Source organism: Dipodomys ordii, unplaced genomic scaffold (assembly GCF_000151885.1).
Source record: "Dipodomys ordii isolate 6190 unplaced genomic scaffold, Dord_2.0 Scaffold32, whole genome shotgun sequence".
NCBI classification, from domain to species: domain Eukaryota; kingdom Metazoa; phylum Chordata; class Mammalia; order Rodentia; family Heteromyidae; genus Dipodomys; species Dipodomys ordii.
Window position 1 is genome coordinate 5135546 of NW_012267248.1, and position 18861 is coordinate 5154406.

The window sequence follows — 18861 nt, forward strand, 5'->3', positions numbered from 1 at the left end:
TTAACTAGCTTGACCTACTGAGATATGCTTTCTGTATTTGGAATAAACCACTATTTGTACACTACCACAAGAACTGTAAGGTTTTGCTTTAAATATTTTAATGTATGCCAAATCCTGGCAAATTAATAATCCTAAGTAAGTGGAAGAGTTTACTGACAACCAGACTTTTATCTTTAGCATTATAGTTCTGATCCCATGTGCTATATCATACGCACATCAATGAAATATTAAAAAAATAAACCAATGTTATTGTTAATCTAACACAGATGAAGTAACAGAATTCACCAGGTGGTCTATATGAAGTTCTAGTGAAACACCTTAATAACATGTAAGACATTTAAGAGAAATTCCCAAAGTAAGGAAAGTTCTGGCTGACGGGAGGTTTTGAATGAATATCACTGATATTCTAAGAAAGCGGAATAACACATACTGTTTCTTGGAAGCTGTTCTTGGAGTGAACTTTTGATAAAATCCTTGTCATTCTGAGAAGGTAGTCACTGGGCCACACTGTGGTGTGCCAGACATGTCCAGTCTGAGACCAGCTGTTCATAAAAGACTCTGATTTGTGCAATTCTAGCTCTATTAGTGTCGATAATTCTTGTAATTTTAAGACAGTAGGATACCTACTTTGCAGTGGTGACAATGGTTCCCCCAGGTAAAGAAAGTCAGATTCATTGCCAAGAGTTGTTTTGGGGGCTCTAGATTTGAAACCATGTCCTTGAGCAAAAGTAACAGCATCCATTTTACTCCCCGGATGAACATCAACACAAGAAGCAATTTTCATCACTGGCTCCCTGAAGTACTAACAAGGCTACAAAGATTGAAAAGTGAAGGTCTTAATGTCTTCAGAGGGAATAGAAACTAGGCCACATAGATACTGGTAAACAATCTGACAGTGTGAGGCATCCCTGGACTTGGGATGCATGCAAATTTCTGATTGGCTGTTTCTTGTTTGTAATGAGCATCTCAGTGAGCTTTCCCAGCCTCATCCTTATGGCCTTACCCATCTGCTTACCTTGATGATGCAGTAGGCAATGTGGCTGCTGTGTGACTTCTGGATCACACCTTGGACCACTGGCACAGGTTATCACAGAGCATTTATAAATGTCCTCGAGACTAAAAGGTCTTTTGTCATTATCTGATCATCTGGGATCAGACACTTATCAAGGGATTTCTTTTTTATTTGAAACTGTGGGTTAGGTACCAGATTTCCCAAATTATAAAAGAGCATTAGCTTCATTATAGGAAGGCTGTTACCTTCTGCTCTTTGAGCTATTTTCTTCAGCTTCTGGTGAAGAAGCAAGTGGAAGTTTTTGTGAAGTACAGTGGTACCTTAGTATCTGCATAGGACTGGTTTCAGAATTATCTATGGATACCAAAATCTGTGATGTCAAGTCCCTTATATAAAAACCTATACATAAAAACCTTGCACAAAACCTATACATCCTCTTGTACATTTACATTCATCTCTAGACCACTTACTTTCTACTGCAATGTAAATGTCATGTCAATAGGTTGTTAGGCTGTACTGCTTAGGGAGTAACGACAAGCAAAAAAGGTCTGTGTATATAATGTTTTCCAAATATTTTTGTACTGAGTGTAGCATAGTGCTAGAGCACTTGCTTAGCATGCACAAGATCCTAGGTTTGATTCCCCTGTCCTAAGAAAAAGTGTTTTGGTTCATGGTGGCTTGAACCTACGGATGTGGAATCCAAGCTTATGGAAGGAAGGTCTGACTGTACTGAAAAAGGAGGCTCATTTTGTCACTGAATTTTTGTGCTTTCTGTAAACTTGATATTTTACTGTTTTATTCCTACTATTAGAATCAAGCCAACATGAAAACCAGTCTTCAGCCTTAAAAGAACCACCCAGGCCTCTCATCCCACCCCCTTGAAAAACATAGAAAAAAAATCCACTTACCCCCTATTGATGTTGCTAAATACCGAAGGCTTTACTTAGAGGGGGAGATTTGCTCTGCACTTTTACAAGTCAAATTTCTTTGTAACAGGCTTTCAACTTGCTTTACTCCTGTGGATTTTTAAAACTGTCAAGCATGAAGGTACAGCTCAGGGGCAGAGTTCCCTGGGTTCCACTCAGCAAGGGTTAGGCCATGGAGGGACGGAGTTAAAGGTAACGGCTTTTCGGTAAAACAGAGTAGATGTAGATTTATGTCAATTCTTTGTTTCTTGAATGTACGCAAAATCATGTTAATTCCATGATGTTCCATTTTTATTAGTCCAGATCAACAGAGCATTGCATTTGGTCACATAAACCTTCTGGTGGAGTAAAGGCAGTTTTGTAGCCAGGACAACTCAGTATCATCTCTTAAGGTCTAGAAAATGACTGCTTGGCCATTTTTTTTTCTGTCAGTACTTCTAATTGAACATAGGTCTTATATGCTCGTGTCTTGCTTGCAGTGTTAATGCTCTACTGCTTGAGCAAAACTTCCAGCCCTGCTTTTTTGCTATTTTGAGTTGGGGTTTCATAGATTTTTCTTCCTAGGCTTGCCTTGAGTCACCATTCTATCTCAGCATCCTGAGTAGCTAAGGGTTACAGATGTGAGCCATAGGTGTTTTCTACTTCCTTTTGCCTTTTGTTTTTCAGATAGATTCTCATGCTAACTTTCCTTGAATTCTGAACCATAACACCTGACTTTGGCTAGTGTTTATTGCCTCTAGAGAGGTGAGCTTCTGGTGGCATTTTTCATTTGCTAGGTAATACCAAAAGTAATCTCCAGACCTCAGTCTAAGATCTCCTTCGGAGCAGTGATACCCTCAGGAGTTCGGAGGCCAACTGCAGGGATCTCTAGAATCAAGCCCTAGTGTTCTGTATATGAGGCTCTGCCTGGCACCTGAAGCATAGAGGACTACAATGGCTGTGGTTTCTTATGTCACAGAATTATCTTTCATGTCTGCCTGCAGAATCTAAATTTGCTTTTCATTTTATCTGAGTTACAAAAATGAGGTCTGCATTATCAAGGCTTGGACTTGTCTAAACCCATTCATGTAGTTTAATTAACACCAAAGCAGTCTGCCATTAAAGGCTGCAGGACTAATTAAGGTTGCCCTGAGGCTGCCTCTGAGACTAACTGTGTTTGGGGGCTAGCTCCTAAGAGCTGTTCCCTTGCTCTCAATTTAATGCTTTAAAGGGGAGGTTCAATTCTAGACTTAGGTTTTCAAGTAACAGCTGCTTAAATTATTGGTAAATCAGAAACACCATTCATTAGCAGCACCCCTGTTGGACATCCAACCATAGCTGGGTGTCTCATCCCATGACAGGTGAAGGGCAAGATTGTCTTTCCCATATAGCCTGTGTTCACCCAGGCAAGGCCCCAATCATTCTAATAGTACAGCTCCCAAGAATGAGTAGTGTATTGTATACAACAGATCCTGAACCTATGTTCCTCCTTAGCCTCATGGGATGAAAGGACTTATTTTGACATCAGAAGTGGCAGTGCTGAATGGAGTGGTTAGCCATTCCATCTATTAATCACAAAATCTACACTGTATTAATGCCACTGGCAGCCATGACTTTTAAGGTGAGGTCTGACTGCTCATGTTTGACTTGTATGACCAGGAAAATTAAACTGAGGGTGATACTGCATACGTGTTGTAGGACTTGCAATTTAGGAATGGGTTCAAAGATTAACTTGAATTCTGACCCCTCTTACCATCATACAAAAACAAAACAAGGAGCCACTGTGACTGGTTCTGGGGGTCCTTATAATCTCTCTTGGAAGCCAAGCAAGCCACAGGGTTCATTTTATATGCTTGAAAGAAACTCATTTGTCAGTATGGAGTGGCACACATTGTTATTATGTGTAAGGTAATCAGAGCAGTAGTTTTCTAAGCTTGCTAAACACTGGAAATGCTGGAAGAATGTATGTAAACTGTCCTGAGTTAGAACTCATAGGGATAAAAGCACCCAAAGATTTGTCTCTTTAAAAACACTGCAAACAGGATTGGGTGGGGGGGGTGGGGGAGGGGGAGGAGGATAGGAATGGATGGGAAGGGGAAACAAAGGAGGAGGCTACAATGCTTGATAAGAAATATACTCATTATCTTGCCTATGTAATTGTAACCCCTCTGTACAGTATTTTCACAATAAAAAAAATACCCCTCCCCAAACCCCACTGCAAACAAATGCAGCAGTGGTACTCAGTAAATGCTATGATGAAAATGAACTATACAACTTGTGGGTAGGGATGAGAGAGAAAAATGGGAGCAAGCTAGGGAAGGGGGGACGTTGTCTAAAAAGAAATGTATTTATTACCTGACTTGTGTAACTGTAACTCCTCTGTACATCACCTTTATAATAACAATTAAAAAAAACTACTACAAGCCAGATGTTTGTGGCTTATCCTTGTAATCCTACCTACTTAGGAGGCTGAGCTCTAAGGATTGAGGTTCGAAGTCAGCCAGTGCAAGAAAGTCCATGAGACTTTTGCCTCCAATTAACCACCAAAAAGGGATAGAGGAACTGTGGTTCAGGTGGCAAAGTTGCCAGCCTTGGGCTAAAAAGCTAAAGGACAATACCCAGGCCTTGAGTTCAGGCCTCAGTACTGGAGGCAAACCCACCCAACCCAACCCTCCAGTGCTTCTCCAGCTGACTCTTGACAATCAGCCACATGCAGACCCCAGGGCTGTGAATAGCCCTTTCCAGACTTCAATTAGTGTGTAAGGCCTCCTCTGGGTCCTATGTGCAAGAACTGTGTCCAGCCTGTAGAGGACTGAGTCTTGTGCATCTATACAATTGACCTTTTTTGTGCCAGTCCTGGTGCTTGAACTCAGGGCCATAGTGTATAGTCCTGAGCCTTTTTACTTAAGACTAGCTCTCAAGTAGTAACTTGAGCCACAGCTCCACTTTTGGCTTTTTGGTGGCTAACTGGAGATAAGAGTCTCATAGAGTTTCCTGCCTAGGCTGGCTTCAAACTGTGATCCTCTACTAGGATGACAAATGTGAGCTTGGCACCATTACTTTAAAAAGTTGGATAATCTCTTGGATTTGTCTGCTCTGGCTGGCTTTGAACCTCCATCTTCAGATCTCAGGCTCCTGAGTTGCTAGGAATACAGCTGTGAGTCACTAGTGCTCAGCTATCTGACACATTTGTTGTTGCATTGGACCAGTTATAAGACATAGGATGCATTGTGTATCCCCTCACTTTGATCTTACCACTGCCCCCAAATCTCAACTACTACTTGGACTTGCCTTCACAAGGGAGTCTTCAGCTCCAAGTGGGGTTCTCCACTCAAGTGGAGGCCTTGCCTCAGCACAGAATGAGCATGCATTAGTCATAATGGGTTTATATGGTGCAAAAGGATAGGCCACAATTCAATTTATTGTTAAGGACCAAGAAACAAAGTCTTGCAAATGTTCTATACAAATGTGGATGAGCTGCAAGATGGGGATAGGGTGGAGAAGAGACTCAATAATACATAGTATTATTGTGAGTGAGCTCCAGCTCTTCATTCTAACACTTGAATAGAGGAAGGACAGCCATTCTTTCACACTGAGGCTGCAATAGAATGCAAGTAAGATTCAGTTTCATCTTCTATAGGTCAGGTGAAGCAAAAAGCTATGTTCAGCTGGTGTTGGAAGCCCCCAGGCTGCACACAGAATGGATGCTGAAGGTGGTCCACAGGCTGCTGCTGGTGACTTGGTCCCTAGGTCCTTGGCTTCTCTTGACTCTCAATGATAAGCTTGTCAGTTGAATACAGTTGGCCAATATGAACCTGAAGAGGCAAAGAAGAGGCACAGGTTAAGAACTGTGGGACTCGTATTAGCTATGAATGATCATAAAGAGGATTTCAAACTAATAGTAGATAATTGTTTGTCACCAATATCAGCTCAAAAATGGATTAAAGATCTCAAAGCCAGACCAAAGTTAGACCTAAAATTTTGAAACTACCTCAAATTCTACTACATTAGAACTTATTGACATAGGCAAGGCCTGTTTGAACAGAGTCCGAGCAGTACAGCAAATAGAAGACTTGACAAATGGGATTACATCAGACTAAAAAGTTTCTGTACAGCAAAAAACATAATTATGAAATTAAAAAGACAGCCAACAGACTGGGAAATATTTACAAGTTATACATCCAACAAGGTCCTAATATCCAAAATATACAATAAGCTGAAGAAACTAACTTCCTCCCACTCCCAAATTTAAAGCCCAATCAATAAACAGGCAAAGGAGGTAAATAGAGACTTCTCAGAAGAATGGTCAATAAACACGAGGAAATGTTCGATGCTCCCGACCATAAAGGAAATGCAAATCAAAACAACATTGAGATTCCATCTCAACCACAGTTACGTTTGACTAACACTGAGAATTTTAACAACAAATGCTGGTGGGGAAAAAGGAATACACTGTTGGGATTATAAACTAGTATAACCACTCTGGAAAGCAGTTTGGAGATTGCTCAAAAACCTAAACACAGAGCCGGGTGCCAGTGGCTCATGCCTGTAATCATAGCTACTCAGGAGGCTGAGATCTGAGGATCACGGTTCAAAGCCAGCCTGGGCAGGAAAGTCCATGAGACTCTTATCTCCAATAAATCATTAGAAAACCAGAAGCAGCACTGTGGCTCAAGTGGTAGAGTGCTCTCACCTTGAGCTGAAGAGCACAAGGACAGCGCCCAAGCCCAGAGTTCAAGCCTCATGACCAAAAACAAACAACTCCCCCCCCACAAAAAAAACAAAACAAAAAACTAAACACAGGACTACTCTATGATCCAGTCATACCACTCTTGGGCATCTACCCGGAGCATTTTAAGTCAGGATATGGTAAAAGTACTTGCACATCCATGTCCATTGCTGCTCTATTAACAATAGTCAAGATGTGGACACAGTCCAATTGGCTACAACAGACGAGCGAGTCAAGAACATGTGGTACATATACACAATGGAATTTTACTCAGCCATTAAAAGAATATTAGGTCATTTGTAGGGAAATGTATGGACCTAAAACAAATTATGTTAAGTGAAATAAATTAGACTTAGAGAAAAATGGTGCATGTTTTCTCTCATATGTGGAAACCAGATCTAAAATATAAGCATATATAACATATACAAGGTCCAATGCATTTACACACAAACAAACTGACTAAAGGAGGATATACTTAGGGGAGGAATCCAAAGGTGTAACTCCTCTGAACTAATTTACTAATATCAAAATGAATACCAGGAAGTGGAAACATGTTTTGGGAGGTGGCAAAGAAATAAAGGAAGGGTAAGAAAATGCAGTTATTATATTTAATGTACATTATGTAAAAAAAATGAACTATGTAACTTGAGGGTAGGGATGGGAGGGGTAAAATGTGAGAGGCCAAAGGAAGGGGTAACATTTTGACCAAGAGCATTGTGTTCATAACCTAATTGGTAGAATTATAATTCCTTTGTATAACTACATAATGATGATAACAAAAGAAAAAATTTTTTTATTGTGGGGGTAGAGAGTACAGTGTGCATATATGTGATTATATAAGAGCCTGTGCTTGTTAGCCCTTTATAGCTTTTTAGTTATTTTTCAGGTAAATTCTCACATTTTGGGGGTGTGGGTGTCTAGAAATAGCCTGCATCTGGAACCTCTATTTATGCTCTCACATACCACATCAAGCTTATTGACTGAGATGGGGTCTCGTTAACTTTTTTCCTAGGCTGGTCTTGAATGGTGATCCTCCCAAGTCTCTGCCTCCTGAGATACAGTAAGGGGTGAGCCACTGCATCTGGCAGGCCTCAAACTTTTGATCCCACTGTCTCAGCCTCCTGAATGCTGGGATTGCAGGTGTTTGTCATCACATCCGGCTTCATTTCTAACATTTAGATTCAAGTATCTGTTATGATAGGGTTGTTCCCTTTTGGAAACTACACTGTGGAAAGTTTCTTGCTTCCCCTATTTTCCCTGGCCGAGGGGGTCAGCGTTTCTGTCTCTGAAAGGGTACCAGAGGCCAGCCTTGGTGGCTGGGGCTGTCTGTAGTAAGTGAAACCATCTGCCATACTCCTGGCTACAGGTAGAGCCATCCACACATGTGCACACAATCCCCCTTCTAGGACTCCTCCCATTAGGAAAATCTTTCTGCATAAAACACATTTGTGCTCTGTCTAGGCCAGCATGTTAAAGGTTGTCACACTGAGGGCAGTGCAAACAATGCTTAGCTATTTTCCCTGATGGGATTGAGGACGGCAGTCTATGTTCTCGTGTCTCCTGGCTCCTGTCTGTGTTCAGTGTCCTTTTAATCAGGTGTCTCTGTGAATGCCCAAATGTTCTTGCTGTCCTCAGATGGATGCTGGAGCCACTGACATAGGATTACAGGCTATCTTTCCTCTCTCACAAAGGGTCTTTGTCACAATTTTTTCTCTACAGGCACATCCTGAGCAACACTTTTTTTTTTTTTGAATAAATAGAACTGGTGAAGAAAGGACTTCATATTATGAAGTCTGGTTTCAGAGAAGTTGACCACTCTCTACTGGCAATCTGGGGAGAGTAATTGTTCTTTAAAAAGGCAAATGACAGAACATGGTTTCCCATCCTCCTTAATGCTCTATTTTGAAATGAAGGCTCAGATAAGCCAGATGGCATTAGGAAGGTGAGTGTTTAATAGTGGTACTCGCCCACCAATGCAGCCCTGGTGGGCTTCTGGAGTTCATGTTCCTCTACCCACTTGCTGCATCTTCTCCCTGTACTTGCAGAGATGCTAATAACTAGCAGGTGTTGCTGGGTGTCGTTAGACAAAGCAGTGCTAAGAGTAGCTATGTCATCTGAAAAGAAAGCCAATGAGAGAGAGGTTTGGGGGTTAAGGGGCCATGCCAGTTCTTTCCATAGCAGTGAGTTCCTGATATTTGAGGCAAGGATGGTGGTGATGGATAGGAGAATGAGCACTCTAAGTGATTCCCAATAAAATCACAGCAGCAAGTTTGCTCCTTTCCTCTCATCAATGCAGAAGGTGCAGTTGATATGGCCACTGCTGGTCCTAGGACTGGACTGTTTCAGTAGCAAGGTTTGAAACCATTCTGAGATTGTTAGGATCAGCAGGATAAAGTTTCTTTTCTTCTCTCTTCCTATAATCACTGTTTCCTGACTGCTTGCTTGCCTAGCTTACTGTCAATGTAAAGGAAGAAAGAATTTATGAGATAAGAGTATGGAAGAACTCTCTCTCTCCCTCTTTCTCGCATTTTTTTTTTTGGAGGGGGGTTAGTCCTGGGGATTGAACTCAGGGCCTAAGCACTGTCCCTGAGCTTTTTTTGCTAAAGGTTAGCCCTTTACCACTTTGAGCCTCAGGGCCACTTCTGGTTTTCTGGTGGTTAACTGGAGATAAGAGTCTCATGGTCTTTCCTGACCAGGCTAGGCTGCCTTCAAACTGCAAAATCCTCAGATCTTAGCCTCCTGAGTAGCTAGGATTACAAAACATGAGCCACCCTCCAGTGCCCAGCCCCCCCTTTTCTTTGATATTGGAATGGGGAACAAAGAAGAGGTGCCTGGACAACCATGGTGCCACCATTTGAGCTCTGGAATTCATATAACCAGTTTATGTAGAAGAAAAACCATTCTTTTGAAAAGGCTGTAGTTATTTGGATTTCTTGTTATACAGATAAATTAATTTGTAATAGACTTCGATGCATGCTGTGAATTTCAGTTTTTGAGCATATAATTAATGAAAAAAATGCTGAGAAGTGAGATATGTATTGTGATAAATGGAAGCCATGCCCATTACCTTAAAGGTGCCATTGTCACACAGCATCCAAGTTCCCAAAGCTTAAAAATAAAACCAAAAAACAAAAAAAATGGGCACAGGGACTTTCTATTAAGATTCTGTTTCTATTCTCCTTAAAGATTTCATTGCTTGCTGGGTGCTGGTGGCTCATGTTTATAATCCGAGCTACTTGGGAGGCTCAGCCCAGGCAGAAAAATCCCTGTGAGACTTATGTCCAATTAACCAAAGTGGTGCTGTGGCTCAAGAGGTAGAGAGGTAGAGTGCTAGCCTTGAGCACAAAGAGGCTCAAGAACAGTACCCAGGCTCTGAGTACAAGCCCCACAACCAACCAAAAAAAAAAAATAATTCACTGCTTTCCAGGTGCTGGTGGCTCACACCTATAATCCTAGTGACTCAGGAGGCTGAGATCTGAGGATCTTGTTCAAAGCCATCCTGGGCAGGAAAGTCCATAAAACTCATCTTCAATTAACTACTAGAAAACCAAAAGTGGAGCTTTGGCTCAAAGTGGTAGATCATAGTCTTAAACACAATAGCTCAGGGACAGTGCCCAGGCCCTGAGTTCAAGCCCCACAACTGACCAAAAAAAAAAAAAAAAAAGAAAAAGATTTGATTGTTGTATGGATGTGATTATTACTATTTTTTAAATCACTTTACTGACATGTTTGAATTTTTATCTTAAATTGATTATTTTCCTTTTTTATTATCTTTAAGTAGTTGTACAAAGAAGTTTCTATTCTATCTTTCATGCGATTGTTTCTAATGCATTTATAAGATTATTTCTTTGCTGTTTTGTATGTCCCTCCCCCACAGTATAAACCCTGCTTTCACTGTATTTGATGTTGGTATAATTTGTGGAGGGGAAGGGGAAAAACAAATTGTTTAAATAGGGATACAGGTGGACCCATTGCAACAATGAGATGTACAAGTCGTTATGTCGAACACGAACTTTACAACTTTGGGGGGGGAGAGCGGGGAGGATTGGGGGGGAGGATGGGAAGGGATGGGAAGGGGAAACAAAGGAGGAGGCTACAATGCTTGATAAGAAATGTACTCACTATCTTGCCCATGTAATTGTAACCCCTCTGTACAGTATTCACTATAAAAAAAAGGTGTTATCAAAATTTACTTAACCATTTTCATGTAATGAATCTAATGTAATGAATCTTACTTTATCTGATTCTGATACAAAAGCTTTCTAGATGTAGAATTACAGGGTCCATGAGTACAAATATTTTTAGGGCTTCTGATGGATCTTACAAAATGACTTTCCAGAGATTCAATTGCTTTTAAGCTAACACTCCCTCTGGTGGCCAGTTTGAAAGCTTCAGCAGCATATACATCATGCTACAGAACACATCATGTCTGGCCCCACACAACATACAGTGTGGACCTGGGCATGTTACAAGGTATGCTTAGTGAACTAGCTAGAGGAGCAATGAAGGATTTTCCTGTGGTATGGCTGTCTGCTGTGATCTTAACCAAGACCCCAGTGTGATAGGGAACATGATGCTTGCTTTTTTGATCATGTCTGCCAATCTTGAGATTAGGCTTCTGTGAGAGAGGTACCCTCCACCTGACACAGCTGTAAGGTGGACAGCCAGGTGCCAGTCAGTCAGTCCCATGCAAATGCCTCCACAGACAATCCGGCAGGAGGAAGAGCTGGGGGCGATCTAAGGGGCCTAGCTTTATGAAACCTCATCGTAAACCAAACCAAACTTGTATTCCATCTTGACTGAAGGGTGAACTAAAAAAATCCATTCAGGAAGTGGCACTGTGGCTCAAAGTGGTAGAATGTTAGCCTTGAGCAAAAGAGCTCAGGAACAATGCCCAGGCCCATAGTTCAAGCTCCTTGACAGGCTCCCCCTCACCCCCTGCAAATCCTTTCATTTTTACCTCTTGCTTTCCCCCAACCCCCTTTCAGACCCTTGTGCATGATAGACAAATACTCTAAGCTATGTCCATAACACTTCATTTGAGTACAGCAATTTTATGGTTTTTGGAGAAAAAAGAATCAGACCTTCATATTGGTGTTAAGGAGGCATAAAGATAAATGTGTTTCTGTGTTTATATCTCTTCAGGACCTCTGTCTGCTCTTCACAGTCTTCTTGAGGCTGTCTACCCTCCCTCCTTGCGGCCTATGAGTTTCTCACTGACTTTTGCCAGACTGTAAGCCTCTAACTTCAGTCTTTTCCTAGTCTACTCTACCAAGAAAAGCTCATGTACATTTACCTGCAATAGCTCGCTTGCTCTTTGACCCATAGTTAAATCTTTTCTGGTTCCCTGTCTAGAAAGGGCTCTTCATCCACCAGCACTGGCCCCCCCAAATGCTTCTTACACATATGAAGACATCCACAAAACCCTCTACTGCAGGTGCAACACAGGGGGCCACATTGCTGGTCTGAGCTGCTTTCACAGCACAAGCTGGGGCAGTGCCAGGCGTTCTACAGTACATGACTGGAGTCATGTACTGTAGAATGAAGTTTTACATAAAGACTGGAATGTGTATATGATAGTGGCTCTGTGTGACCATATTGCCTATAGTGACATTGTAGCTTAGTTTGTATAAATACACTCTATGATGTTCACACAGAGACAAAATTGGCTGGTAGCATATTTATTTCATTAGTCAATGAAATAATGATGCATACCCTATCATTAAGTGATGAGAAATTGTACTCGATAACTAAAAACATCAGTGTCTTGTATTTCATGGCCATTATGAATCTATACCTGTTACTTAAAAAAAATCTAAAAACTTTGAGTACATTTCTTTTTGGACAATGTAACTTCTTTCTTCTCTCTCCCCCAGTTTTTCCCTCCTCTTCCCACCCTCAAGTTGTATAGCTCATTTTCAACATAGTGTTTAGTGAGTACCACTGCTGCACTGTTCACCCTTTATCCCTCCATTTTTGAGCCCCTTATACTTCCCAAAACAGATAAATGAACAAAAAAGAAAATGAAAACAACTCCATTTTCTGGAGCCTATTTCAATAAATACTACTTTATATGATCAGAGACACATAGCATTGCACCTTTGTGTTCATTTCCTAAGAGTATCCTCCTTTGGTTTCACTATTTGTGAATACCTAGAGTCCTATATAATTTATCATGTCCCAGTGTATTTTATTTTATTTTTTTTGGGTCCAGTTGTGGGGCCTGAACTCTGGGTCTGGGCACTGTCCCTCAGCTCTTCAGCTCAAGGCTAGCGCTCTACCACTTAAGCCACAGCACCACTTCTGGCTTTTTTATTTTTGCTTATGTGGTGCTGAGGAATCGAACCCAGGGCCTCATGCATGCGAGGCAAGCGCTCTACCACTGAGCCACCTTCCCAGCCCCCCAGTGTACTTTAGATATAGCTTCCTATGAGCCAAAATGTGATGTTTGTCTTTCTGAGTCTGTATTTTTAAAACCCAGATTTACTGGGGATCATAGAGCCTTTGTGGTGAGTTCTACTGGAAATACAGAACTGATGAAGGGATGAAGGCTAGTCAGCAAACATAGCAATCAGACCACTTACTGAAATAAATATTTACTGACTGTTACTGAACCAAATGACTTAAAAGTAGGCTAGTTTTAGGTTGTAAGGGATTAGTCCAGAACTATTACAGAAGAGGCAAGGGAAATAGTTCATATAGGAAAGAAATTCTAAAGTTATCTCAAGGAGGGCTAAAGATAGAGACTATCAATGTTATTTGGCCTGAAAAATGTGTCAGCACACACCAGGAGGCCAGCTGGGATTGATGTTGCGGTGCTAATGACAGATGTTGCTTCCAAGCTGCAGGTGAGAGGGTCTGGGGAAGGAAATTGAGGAAGTGCAATTAATAGCTTCAATTTATATCCCCCCAGAATCCCAAATTGACTTACATGGCTACAGCAGACTAGTCAATTGCATCAACTGGTCATTAAAGCTGATCACACTTTTATTCTGTAAACGTTAGGAGCTGGCATTAGAGTCCATTAGAAAAACAAACAGGTTACTCATCTGAGAGCAGGAGGCTGACTGGACAGTCCAGAAACACTTAGGAGCCAAGACATTCATTAGACAAAGAACCTTCCTGGGAGGAGGGAGCAGGATCTAAGAAAACAAAATGAAGCCTGTGTGTCAGGTCTTTATTGCTGATTGTTCAGAAGCTGTGGAACACAACTCTGAGATCTGATGGTAAGGAGGGCTGGGAAAGGAAGGACCCAGCCCTCAGCTAGTACCCCTTATTTATTCACAGGGTAGCAATGAGAACCAATTACATTCACTAATAGAGAAAGGCCACTTCAAAGAACCCAGAGGTTCTTCTCTCCAAATACATTCCATTTCCATTCTAAGTGTAAATCTAGAATTTGAGATTTGAACATTCTTGGTGGGGAGGGGAGCAGTGAGGAAACAAACTCTTACTTTCTGTGTGGTTGCTGGCAGAATGATTAGGAACTCTTTCTTAATTCCCTTGCCACAGTAAAGTTCATGTGTCTCTTCTTATTTACAGGAACAAGACCACAACCAGATGCAAGATGGCATGCCCTCATTAGCACACCTGTGGGTCTGGTTTACATAGACTGTTCAGAATTGTTAGTAATAGAGATTTCTTTCACTGTCAAGTATCCTGTTTGGATAGTGGACAGGGGATTATAAGGCGGCCTTCACTGACTCACTCCTGTCAGCTTTCTGGGCCATCTTGTTTTCTGCATGTCTAATACCAGTTGTAGAAATAAGCCCTCTATGAGATTTTTTTTTCTGCATTCTAGGTCATTATAGTAAAGGAGACAAAACTATTTTACGGGACCTTAGGGAACTATGGCTGACAGAGCCTGAAATCATAGGGAGGTACAGGGGTTCCCATTTCAACAAACCTTCTGTGCACTCCGCAGGACTGAGCTCATTTCAAATGGATACACACATACAGGAAGAGATCTAAGGACCCTGCACCAGAAACATGGGTCTGGCTTTTCAGGACATGACTGAATCCTGGGGGTGTCTCATGACTAGCTCCATTCTTCTGTTTGACTTGCTAGATGATAAATGGCAAGGAGTGCTACCCTAGGGTGAGGACTTAGAACTTTTGAACCATTATCAACATTTTTCCCAATGAGCAAATACTTTAAAAACCAAAGTAAGTAACTATATTTTCCCACCAGATGAATTTTTGAGTACAGTCATTGCAGAAAGTAGGGCCATGGATGACAAAACTAGATGGAGAAGAGACTTACCTTTGTACCTTTTTTACTGTCCATTATACCACTCAGTAGCAATGTATCTCCCTGTCTCCCACACATCTGCCTATTCTTTCTTCTTTCTTTCTTTCTCTCTCTCTTTCTTTCTCTCTTTCTTTCTAAAAGAGCTAACAGTCTTATTTTCACATTTCAAAATACAAATGAAATCTCTACTTTTTGTTCCACTTCTCTCCTCCAAATCTATTCTTTTGATAAAAGGAAGCAAGTCTTCCTTGTCATGCTGTTGGAAAACATCCAGTGTCACCAATGATCTCCTGGTGAAGTTGAACAAATAACATAAAACTGATAAGGCCTCCCCCTTTATTCTTATCTGTCTGATTGAGTCATTCCTGGCTGAGTGGGCACCATCATGGGAGGGCCTCCCATGTGGGGAGCTGGTATCATTCCAGGGGGAGGAGGACCTGGGAGACTGGGAGGAGGTGGGATCATTGCCCCAGCAGGAAGAGGAGCAGAGAATGGAGTGGGAAGTATCCCTCCTTGTTGAAATGCAGCTGTTGTCTTGTTAATCAGGCTCTGAGCCTGCTCTTCCATCCATTTCTGATAGTCTTTCATATTCTTTGTGTTTCCTACCAGTGCAGTGTGTCATGGGTGAGGTATGTGTCACAGCAGTCACAATAAAACTTAGCCATGTTGCTGTGTGGGCCATTGCTTCTGTGCTGCGCCACCAGGAAACAATGTCCTGCCTATTCTTTAGAGTGGCACGCTTGGCTAAGACCATGGTCTTAGCTCTCCCAATACCCTCTCCATTCTCTACTGAGGAAGGGCGGGGCAGACCACCATATAGGGACAGTGAACAGACAGCTGCTGGCTAGGAGTCCACTGGAGCCATGTGGAGCATTTCATAACACAGGCTCTGCAACATGAAAGCAATCAAGCATTCAAGCATGTGGTCAACACTGCTACAACTCTGTCACCTGGTCCTTCCTGGAACTGGGTGATACTCAGGACCCAAACATCACGTCAGAGTAAAACTTGGAGCTTCCTCTGTACAGTGACCAGAGCTGGGGTAAACTGCCAGAGAAAATGTACCATCAAAGGTCATGCTCTACACTGAGGGTAAGAGCCACGCTGGGCAGCACATCAGCTTCAGGTCACCAACACCAGAGCAACAAGGCCAAAGTTCTGGCCCACTATAATTAGTAACAAGGTGATGGAAATGTTGAGGCCAATCATTCCTGGGAATGTGTGCCCAAACAAACAAGTTCCTGACTTGTTTGTCCCCTGCTCTGGGAAATATTTTTGACAAACACTCTTGAACAACTTAGCTGCCTCTTGTTATTTTATTCTTTCAGAGAGACATCTTTTTTCAAGATCAACCAGCTATGAACTATTATTTCCTTTAGATGAATATAACTGAGAAGCCAAGCTTAGCTGAACCCTGCAAAAAAAGGGGCAAATACTGAGTGCTACTGAGACCTGAATGCTACTTCCTACCCCTCGTGTTTGGAGATGTGAGGACCTACTGTGCTTCAGTAGGTTTTGCTCTGCCACTTGTGGGAGCTGATTGCTAACAGCACAATACTTAGCCGGGCACTGTACAGCCTTGTCATCCACACTGCTGGTTGTGTTTCGCCAAGCTATTCTTGGGGGCTTCTAGATTTGAAGAACAGCATATTTGAGATATCATTACTGTTAAGAGTCATAATTTTCATCTGAACATAGCAGAATCGAAGCCAAGGTTACAGCCCCAAAGCAATGACATTCAATGCTGAAAAGAGTATAGGAATCAGGAATGATACTTATATTCCTTTCTAGAAATGTGCTATTAAAAAAAACTCTCTGGAGTGAGTTTGTTGCTTTCTGGGGTTCATTTCATTAGAAACAAACAGATCATCATGAAAAACAATGAGTGCTCCCCTTCCTGGCTATGTTTACTCCTCTTGTAGAACCAGAACTTTCTGGAAGTTTCTCTGGCATAGTTAACACCCAACTGTTTCCGACTGGATGCCACAGCTGGTGACAGGCAGCTGCCCTATCTACCTCTTGTCTCATGGGCTGACATCAGTCACGCACATGCAAGAAGTGGTAAAAAAACAAACAAGAGACCACAGTCAGAATATTCTGCAGCTGTCGTATCACACTCAGTATCCCGGGCAGCCTTTTTTTTTTTTTTGTGGTTGGAACACATAAGTCTATTTCTTGCTAACAGCTGCACTGAATTTCTTTGCTCACAGCCCTACAGGGAGCTGCTGCAGGATCTCCAGGGACTTCACAGCAGAGCTTGAGAGCCTATAGAAGTATCACACCGAAACAATACTAGACTCCCATAAAGGAGGACATCTGTTATCTGGGCTCCCTCTGCTGGTCCCCAGCGGTCAGGTTAAAGAGTGCACTAAAATGGTCATGCCAGCAAGAACCAGACTATTGGGCAGGCCTCACATTCAACACCAAGAAGCTTTAATTGACAGCCTTCAGGATCCCATTCAGCGCAGCCATGAGGAGACAATGGCTCTGCTTCAGGAAACCTTCAGGAAGAACTTGTCATGGAAGATGCAGGGATTGGGGACACTGCATGTCACCAGTGAAGGGCAGTGCTTCTGCTTGAAGTGACTACTCCTGCATGGCCAATTCTCAGTCATGTTTCCATACCACCCAACCCTGGGGTTTGGGAGACATTTTAGTACATGTGTAAGCATTCAAGCTACTGAGAAACATCTGGAGGAAGAAGTCTCCTGGACAAGGACCAGGGCAAGGCTGTGTATAACTCACTTGTTAAAATGTTGATTGCTCCAAACTTTTGGTAAACAGCTGCTCCCCAGGATTTTCGCATTACCACAATCCTCTCCCCTTTCTTTCCCCATCTTTTTCTTCTTCCTGGATGCCCTGATCTTTACGATACAGTCCTCTCCTCCCTTCCTCTTCCCAGATGCTTACACTGAGCATCCAGTGCTGGTGGCTATACATTGGGTAGCAACCACAGGCAAGGAAGGGTACTCTCTTGCCAAACACAACCTGGGTTCTGGGAGTGGCTGAGGATGCAGGGAATTCACAATTGGCTCTGCAGTTTTGCCAATGTTCCTTCCTTCCCTTGGGATGAGATACATCTAGAAAAAAGAACGGATGCCCACAGTGCGCTGCAGACCTCCACATTTCCACCATCCTTAGCATTAGCACACTCCTCCTTCCATTCTGCTGCTGTGCCTACTGCTGGGCTCCCAAAGTGATTGATGATGGACTTCAGAGACTTGCACAAGGCAGAGCTGTCTTTGATGATGAATTATACATCCTCCTCCCATACATCTGGCAAAGGGAACTAGCATTCAAGGAGCCAACTGGTAGCTTGGATATCTGGTGAGGGTACCATGCCTTCAATCAAAAGTCCATGGTAACTATGGATGCCTTACTAGTGCTCTGCAGCAGCCAGGTACTTGCTTTCATTTACCCAAGGAGCCTAGGTAGTCCTGGGCTAGCCTCCTGTGCAGACAAGGTGCCCAAACTAGTCTCACTGGCTGTAAGTGTCCACCTGCCAAATGCTTCATGCTTTAGAAAGAAGGCCACCCACAGTGGCAACTCTTGGCCTACTCCCTCCATCCACCCAGGCAGAGATACAAAGAGGAAGAGCCAAGTTGCAAGTAACTTTTACCTCTGAAGGATATGCACTGCTTCTTTAAATGTGTCACCTTTAATTGCTATAAAGAGAGTGTGATAAATTAATCTCTTTGTCCCCCCCCAACTTTTCACTGCTGTTTTTACTAAGAGCCAGGGACTAGGCTTTTCTCCAAAACCTTCAATGTGTTCATGAGATCACATTGTATTTATTGGGACTACAATCTCATAGTTCTTTGTGAAATAATTAAACTAATTAACTAATATCTGCCTAGTACTTGTACTTTACATACTATATGTTATTAGCTCATCTGTTCCTTGTAAGGTATGTAGAGCGTATATCATCATCATCATCATTAATTATCATCATCCACCTCTATTT

The 18861-nt window shown here is 42.2% G+C and overlaps 1 protein-coding gene across 1 annotated transcript in view; it reads right to left on the bottom strand.

Annotated features, from left to right (window-relative positions):
- Positions 1-5297: 5297 nt before the first annotated feature.
- The window catches only part of Lyrm4 (LYR motif containing 4), a 107219-nt gene continuing 93655 nt past the window's right edge, over positions 5298-18861 (bottom strand). The window contains exon 3 of the mRNA XM_013016733.1: positions 5298-5732. Coding sequence (XP_012872187.1) covers positions 5664-5732 — 69 coding nt within the window. The 3' untranslated portion in view covers positions 5298-5663. The remainder of the gene's footprint in view (positions 5733-18861) is intronic.